Here is a 9,108-nt window from a genome sequence, read left to right on the forward strand (position 1 = left end):
AATCTTTTCACTCTTTTTCGTTTTCTACGCACCCCCCCTCCTCCCCCTCTCATTGCTCTCGCGCCAATGTGTTTGACAGCCTCCACTCCTCTCTTTTTCATAGAAGACCTCAAGTTAGTATTCCCCTGTCTCATATCATCAATAACACCAGATCCAAAATCGAGTAATGCTGGTTTAACAAGCTTAGAAACAAATGGAATTAATCTCTTGCCAATATTTCCGAGAAAAGATAATAATCCAGCGCCTCTTCTGTAATGGTCATAAGACTTATATACGCTAATGTCCCCCACGCCCCCTCCTCGAAACTGTTTAATCTGCGATTCCGGTTGTTCAAATATTACCATGAATTCCTCGGTGGTAGGAGGGACAAAGGGTGCTCTTACATACATGACGGAAATCAAAATGGTGTCTATCTTCGATATGCATAAAGCAAACACACCAGGACGACGTTCTAATGTAAAATAAGCAAAGATATGCATGTGCCGTCTTTATATACGGGCAGACTTTACCGAGATCTTACGTGCAATATAAGCGTAATAGAACGTCCTTCCTCGAAAACTATTGGATAACCATTCTGATCTGTAATGCGCACCCCCACAGAATTTAATGTCTTATTTAAGAGCTGTTTATAAAGCGTGGGTGTATACCCCTTTGTACTCGAACCTTGCAAAGCAAATGCGTCTAAGATGTTTACCTGCTGTCCTGCAAATCGACAAGGAACAACAATGTCTGAATACACATAAATAAAGTCCACACCGCCATCGTTTCTCGGAGGCCTCATACTTACATTCTGATTATATAATAACCATTTATAATCAACAGACACTGTGCGAGGTACATAATAGCGATATATTTTTTTTCGCTAAACCCTAATATGTGCGCCAGACGAGGCGAGAAGCGAACAGCCATATCGGGATGACAGCATGCTTCCCTCCCATCTCCCACCGCGTGAACGATAATTTCTACGCGAACGCGCTCTGTTTCCCAGTCATAGATAAGAAGTCTCCCCTGTGGCATATATTTTTGAATTACATCCACGCCTAATATCGGTGCAATTTGTTCCGTTATATCTTTATTAATCATATCTATCATAATTTTTGGTTCTCTCGCATGACCTAGCATGCTAAATTTCGGGACGTACTTAAACATGTCAATCATAATTGGGTGAGCACTGTTATCACAAACACTAATAAACTGAATACTAAAATCATTATCATTTGCTATGATGCTGTAGTAATTTTTGGGATGCAAAAAATTAACCAGCGCCACCTCATAATCCATGGAAGGATCCAACATTAGCGGCGAAATGACGTTTTCAAACGCGTAAGAAGTGTTGTGCGGGAAAACATCTTTCGATGCAGTACTGGTAATATATATGTACTGATTGTCAGTCTCCATGGTGGAAGTTGATGACAGACTGAAAGTTGCATCAATAATTTCACCCTTTATAACAAAGATGTAAAGGATAATAAGACTTAAGGAGTAATTCATAACCTTATTTTATTAAAGATATCATATATATATATATATATAAATCAAACAAGTACAAATGCTACTGGAGAACATGAGATATTAATGATCATTTTCCAGCTGCCTCGGTAGCTTCGATGTCCGCCGCTGTTCGCAGGTAATTTCACCGTCCCCCGCATCATCCTCATTATACCTGGGTCGTTTGTTTCTAATGTCCGGCTCAGGCAAAAGGAGAGGACTCGCGCACAGCAGCGAAACAGAAATCTTCAAAGGCATACACCGCGCTGCAAAGTCTTGTAAAAGCTCAATGTATGCATGGCTCCAACTGCCTCCTTCCACTTCAACTGGAAATAAGATCTCCCTAATATTCAACTCTTGAAGCTGATTAAACAATGAATCGAGACATTCACCCAAATTTCTTAGTCGGTTTTCCGATCCGTCACACGCCAATCCATCAACTTAATGTCTATCCATACTCGACTTTAATTGTTTCATGGCAATTTCATTATTTTCCAGGGCTCTCCCGGGACCAAAGTGGGCAACGAGATAGATAATTACAGGCCCATCTCCCTGTTTCACACTAACGACCCCGGTAGCACATCTGTCAACTACAATAGCCCTTGAGGTAGAAAATAACCGCCTTTTTGATCTGTAGTAATCAGCATATGCATATTCTTTTTCCAATATGCCCGATGTAGCGTAAGCAGTCTTTCCACATGCATTAACAATGACGCATACGGCGGTGTCTTTACACAGCTCATGCTGGAGAATACCTCCTTTTCTAATCAACAGGGGGTATAGATAATTCGGGAGATAATCCTCACGAGGTGACCTCGCACTGACAGAAGGGGCTTCCATTAGCGGTCGTTCTTCTTCCCCCATCTCTTCATTAATCATCTCTCTGTAGCGCCTGACAAATTGAGGAACGGCAACAACAGTAGCAGGGCGCTGACGTGGAGACACTTCCTCGGTCATCTTCTTGCGCAATCGAGGCAGTAGTATAACTCATCACCATTCGTATCCTCGCTTTATACCCATAGGGTCCTGTCGTTACTCGCTCATGCATGTCAGCACCCCGCCCACTTAATGCGTTACAATCATCTGCGCAGCTTTGTACACAATCGATAGCCCATTTCAAAGGCAATAGACTGTTGATTGTATAAACTGGCGAGTCTGCGATATTTTGAAATCGTGCGTAATGCTTCTTCCTGCAGGGCATGCTTTAAATTTTCTACAGCATCATCAACTTCTTGCTGGTAGACTTGTTCAGAGTGGTTTGCAAGAAAGGCTCGGTATGTGTCCCACAATGACACAACAATATCGTGTTTGTACTGAGCTCGATAAAATTTTATCACCTCTCTTCGAAGCTCACTACCTAGAACTTTGAATGACACATTTTATTCATCGTCGCTGCTGGTGTTGCTGTTGGACACACTGCTTGTGCTCGCGTGCGAGGACGCGTTGCTGAAGAGTTCTCCGTTCTCACTCATGTTTATGTCGTTATTGCGTCTTACATACACACGCTTCTGATTATAGAATCGCCGGTTTTATCCTCTCTCGAGGCCATTAATAGGGGTTCCAACGCATCTTACTCTGTGCAGACATAAGGGCGGACATTGGCTTAACTTTTACATTCCCACCTGCCTTATGAACACCTGTGAGATACCGCTTAGCCGCCGGACTGCGCATATAATCATATGGTAATGGCGCAAATTTATGTAATATTTTCAAAAGTTCCTTTTCTTTTACAGAAAACGAGTGCGATGATGAGGATGCAAAATACTTGATAACATCGAGTATATTTAACCCTGTTATAGGAGATTGTATCTGACCTAATTCGTCCCACCGAATTAAAGACTGCTTACGGTAAAATTCCAAGAGAGATTTTGCATAATCTTGCTGATTTGTTTTGAAGAAAATTCCTACCAAGTGTTCTAATGAGGGATTTATCGGTGTATTCTGATTGTTGCCAGGGGTTGCTTTTTCAAGCCTTTGCAGAGCTGCAGAGGGAAGAGGTACTGTCATTGCCTCATTAGCGGCGGAACGCCTGCATTTTCTCACATTCTTTTTGTTTATTTTCTTGCGAAAAGTAGAGCGCGGGATAATTAGCGAGCGCCCGAGCCCGCCCCCGCGTCTATTTCCCGCGCAGACATCGCGACAACGCGTGCGCTCGCACCCGCCGCTAAGTACAGGTCTCGTCACTAAGGGACTCAAATTCGTCCGTCTCGCGCATGACGTCATCTGGAGCAGAGCCTGGGGGTTCGACGCTAATCGCGTGGTCATTCTTTGATGTGAGGTAGAGCCGTAAGGATCTCTCCCTCTCTCTGTTTTCGCTCGCTTGACTGACTGGCGCGCGCAAAGTCACAATGCCCAGTGGTTGGTTGCAGCTTATATATGTACATTTATGTGTATGTTTATGTATTGCCATTATTATTATTATTATTGTTGTATGATTCGTTTTATAATAAATTCATCAAAAACATTTGGAGTTTACATATGCCATGTCTTTTTTTTATTTATTTTACGTCTTTATTATGCCATGTCTAAGCTGCAACATATGAATTACAAAACTAAATTCACGTAGAATATATGATATAGGCCTACAAACAATCGCTGATAATCATCGCCTGCAAAACATGTCCAATATGCAAATCGTTCAACGTGCCGACATCTGAAATTACTCAAGTATCTGCTCATTTACTACCATTTTCTATTATCTATGTCCCTGCCTACCATGCTCTAATTCCCCCCGCCCCCCTTGCTCTCAGCTCCTTCCAGGTGACGTCATAGGCCTTATCACCCAAAGCTGCGCAGAACTCCGAAGTGACGAGACCTGTACTTATATAGACCTTGGCCGCGCCCGCCGCGTCCGTCGCGCTCGCTGCACCCGTCGCCGCTATGACAGCTGTCGTTCGCGTGCCCCCCATTTATTGCGGTATTTTTAGCTGCCATGGCGATATCCGGAGGCGATTCTAATATGTTCTTGTTGACACCATCATTAATCTTGTTAGTATCATTACCGTTCGAGATGAGGTCAGAGACCAGGTGGGTCAGATGTCGGTCGACCGTGGACTTTGGAACAAGACAATACTCTTTCATATTTCTTATCAAATTAAAGATGTAAATGCATTTACAGCAAGCGGGAGTAGAATGGATAAAATATTTCCCCCGGTGCGAGATGAGAGAATTTTTTTCTTCTTTTTAAGAGACGTTTTCTTCAGAGACACTTCCTTGATAGCTTGCCGATATCGTTTCAATTTCTTAATAATACTTTTTTCCGTGGTTAAGTTTTTCCTTAAGAAATTTGAAAAAACTTCGGCAATGCAATTGATCTGCTGTTTATCCAGCTGTAATATAAAGCCGGAACGTCGTTTTGGCTTTAGTGAACAGATAAACGATAGTACATCAACAAATCGAGGTGTGAGGGGCTGCCTTGTCATGGTGCAGGCTGCATGTCATCAATCGTAATGTATGAATTGAATTTGTCGGGATATCCAATCCAGCGAACAAGATATTCTCTCTGCTTTTTATTTCTGTTCCACCTCGATGACAGGATCTTGTACGGGTAAACACTTGGCAGTGATGTCTGGACGAGCTCCTCTCGATAAAACAAACCTTGGACTTTTTCGCCGCTTAAATCTTCCAGATAATACCCGACTATGTTCTGACGATTGTCAATCTGTCGAATTTTAAATATCTCCTCCGTATTTTGTATTTCATATCCCTTGCGAAATGCGTCGGTACGAGAGCGCGCTGCGATGCGCACAGTGTCCCCAACCTTTATATTCTGATTGCTAGCATGCGATCGGTCCTTTTTTATATGCACATTCAATGAACGAGCATACATTTGTCGAAAGAGACGTTGACACTGCGCCCGCGTGTAATGGCGGTGCACGTCCAGTGGCGCGGCGCCTTTCAAACCCGCGTGAGCGCGCTCATTATAGGCTAAAATAATATCCGGGAGAACGTCGATATACCTCAGCGTATCTTTTAAGGTTAAATATTTATATATGCGTTCCTTGAGGGTTCTGATGTGTCTCTCTGCAATGCTAGCCTTTACTTCCTTCGAATGCGTGGTATACCACTGCATCTTATGTTCGCGCAGTAAGCCGTTCACTGTATTATTTACAAACTCTCGCCCTGCATCGGTGAAGAGGTGAGTTAAACCTTTAGCATCCTCAGTATTTAACACCGATTTTAGTGCGCTCGCAACCTCCGTCTTGTTTTTACTCTTTAAGGGTCTTACTTGCATATAACGACTAAACACATCTACACACACGAGCAAATAGTTGGTTTTATCGTTTTGTCTTGATAAGTTTCGCATGTCTGCCAGATCACACGTTAAGATTTTGCGAGGTCCTATAGCCATTGTTTGGCGGCGCGGGAATTTTTTGCGAGTATGTCTGTGAAGAGTATACACACGCTGCGATGACAAAGCATTTTTCACATCCGATTGTGTAATATTATCCTTTCCTAATTGCGTGCGAGCGGCGTCTAACAGCGCTTGTATTCCACCTAAGCTGTGGGGCTTTGTATAGTCTTCATACAAGTCCTTTAGAACTTGCATGGTTCTGTCGGTGATCACCATTGGTAGACAAGCTGATGTGGAAAATATTCACAGAGGATATTACTGCGAAACTGCAGTTTATCTGGAGTTTCACAACCGAGGTCTATGAGTAAATAACCGCGAGATTTCGAGAGAACAACCTTTTTATATAACTCCAAAAACCGCTTGGCTTCACTCTTGCCATATAACTGCCTACCGAGGCATTCTAACTGTCCGAGATCTCTCTGTTTTAGCAAAATAAAATGAGAGGTATTTAGTGAAATGTTGCGGCTGTGCTTCCCTTTCAATAAATACATTTTGAACGAGGAGTACGACAGATATGTTTTCGTGTCGTCCCTTTGTAAAGATATTACTTACAATGTCATTATTAGCCGCTTCTATAAAGCAATCATCCAGTATATATAATATTCGGTTTTGTCTTATGATTGATGGGATCTATAATGTCTTTGTTAACAATAAGTTTGTCAGATAAAGAGGTTTCCTTTTCTAGCGGATGAGATTCACTCCCACATACAATTATACAATCAAACTGTTTCTGATACTGCACAACAATTTTTGTGGCGAGATGCGTCTTTCCCGAATTAGTGACTCCTGCAATTATTATTCTTGCGGGGTGGGCAAAGAGATCCAGCAAATTCTCCTTAAAACAGGAGTATGGAGTACTGTGCGACATGTTGAAGGACACAAATAAAAATGACACTTAAATTTTAGACATCGCCTATTTTATTGACTACAATATACAGAAAATATTATGTACATGTGTTAAGTATAGCCATTTTAAATAAAGTCATCATCACTATTTTCCTCTGCTTCCTCGATGAAGGGGTTCCCAGTTTGTGTTTTTCTGCGCTTTCGCGGTCTTGGGTTGCCAGATCGTTGCCTCCTGATGTTATTATTATAGTTTTTGTGTACAACAGACGGAAAGTGAAGGTGGCGGAGATACTCTCGTTTTCTCCATAGATGGCTTAATCTTTCCTCTCCTGTTGTTGTTGTTGTTGTTGTTACCATGGTCTCGGTCTCCTCCTCCTCCTCCTCCTCGCCCTCCCCCTCCTCCTTCTCGCTCTCGCTCGCGCCGGTTGCCACATCGCGCACGAATTCTCCCCTCGTTTCCTCCTCCCCCTCTTCGCTCTCTGCCGCCTCGGAAAGGTGTTTAATGTCTGGATGACCATATGCTAGCGATTTATAGGCATTTACATACCAACGTTTATCATCGTATAATGACAGCCCGCGCTTTTTCATTTGCGTGGTCATCATTTGACCTCCAACGTTGGTAATGCTCACCTGTTTAAAGAAATGCACTTCTTTTTCATGAAGAATGCGACGGAAATTGTCGTGTTTTAGCCTCCTCTTCTCAGCCCGACAAATTCCCTTTGCACTCGCGGATGTTTGATCGCTATTTAGGAGCAAGGAATAAGTCTTGGGCTTTAGGCAAATTGCCTCTTTTATCGGAATCTCCCCTGTTTCAGATTTTAATAATCCAAGTTTGCCCTTGACAGACTGGTTGTATAATGGATGGTCATTGCTAAAATTAGAAGTGTCTATCCACTCTTTCAAAGGAGATAAGGACAATTCTTTATAAATGTCATCTGTCTCCACAGAGAGGATATAGCTGTCGGTTTCGGAGTAACAGAGCTGCACACGATCTCCGTAATGAGTCTTTAAAACTTTATAATAAAAGTTATACAATTTCTATTTAGCCAGCTCCAAGATGGTAAATCCAACATACTGCGGATAAGCCATACTAACAGTTTTTGCCCTTGAAATGGTTATCACTCTGTTAGGAGCTAAGGGGATGAATCTTTTGAAGAATGGGCTTCGAATCTTTTTGAGAAAAGAAGAAGCATTGCACACCATGCTAGCACTTCCCTTCCCAGGCTTCCCTGCGCGCCTTAATATTTTCGTGAATAAAAGGCGATAAAAATTCACGTTGGGAGAATTCGTACACATCGCTTACTCGCTCCACCTCCACCCCCAAGTCAATTAAAAGCTGCAAATGTTTCAGTAAAATGAGGTGGTCCTTCTGCGGAAGATGTGAAGCCACAAGCTTTTGGTTTTTGCATGGTAAACGCCTGTTCTGCGATGCTAGAAGTTGTTTGTTATAAGGGGATATGTCCTGATTTCTTATGTTCATGTGATGAATGAGGAGGGGCAACTCGTCTGTCTTCCTCGCAACTTCGGGTGGAACTCTGAGATCAGCCACTACCCAGTGCCCAATATCACCGCTTTCGTCGTGGTTGGTCAACCCCGATGCAATGAACTCGGACTTTTCACAGGGCGGTAATTTCCGGATATTGCCGTATGGTAATTTCTCAGACATTACCGTGGCATACAAGCTGTTGAAATCAAGGTAGAGTATGTAGGTGCTACTTTCCTTTTGTGGGTCATGGTGCGGATTAACAAGGGAGTTCTTTGCTACCGTGAGAGGGCGAACACATGTTGTCAGTCCCCCTCTCACAGATTGCTCAATTTTGCGGGCTAATTCTGGATCGGATATAAGCTCAAGGTTTGTTTTTGTCATTTTTAGGAATGCATCGTATGCATATCCGGGAAGACTGACATAGTTAACTATATCCAGATCGTACTTTTCAGCAAGCATAGACCTCCACTCTGTAATCACATCGGCTAGCAAACCCACATCAGTCCTCAGGTAGCACTCTAAATAATCACCTAAAGTACGACACCCGGCTGCATTCCAGACTTTTAGTGCATGAGCATACTCCTCCTCCATAACCGTCTCACCTGTGAGGGAGCTATAAAACTTTTCAATGGGGGGGAGGCTGATCTCTTCGAGCTTTTTCAGGTCATCCAAGTACTAATACGGAAAAATACCCTTTCCCGTTAGAAGCAGCGACTGAGCTTCGTCTGGCAAATGACGTAAGATATGCTTGGAATACCTGAGTGAGCGGCTGCTTTCAATATGAGTTTTGGCGAGAGAGCTCAGGCTTGCGTTCATAAAAGCTAAGCTATCGAGGAATTTCAGGTTGTTTAGTTCCACAGAGTGATATCGAAGCCCTTGCTTCGTAAGAATTTTGATTTTTGTGTTAACTTGCATTTCTTTCAGAATCAGTCCG

The 9,108-nt window shown here is 42.8% G+C and overlaps 1 protein-coding gene across 1 annotated transcript; it reads right to left on the reverse strand.

Annotated features, from left to right (window-relative positions):
• Positions 1–4,906: 4,906 nt before the first annotated feature.
• On the reverse strand, positions 4,907–6,037 carry LOC138863506 (uncharacterized). Its single transcript, XM_070127658.1, has one exon. It carries the CDS (start codon positions 6,035–6,037, stop codon positions 4,907–4,909), a length of 1,131 nt encoding a protein of 376 aa, XP_069983759.1.
• Positions 6,038–9,108: the final 3,071 nt, after the last annotated feature.

This window comes from Penaeus vannamei, chromosome 12 (assembly GCF_042767895.1).
Source record: "Penaeus vannamei isolate JL-2024 chromosome 12, ASM4276789v1, whole genome shotgun sequence".
Lineage (NCBI taxonomy): Eukaryota > Metazoa > Arthropoda > Malacostraca > Decapoda > Penaeidae > Penaeus > Penaeus vannamei.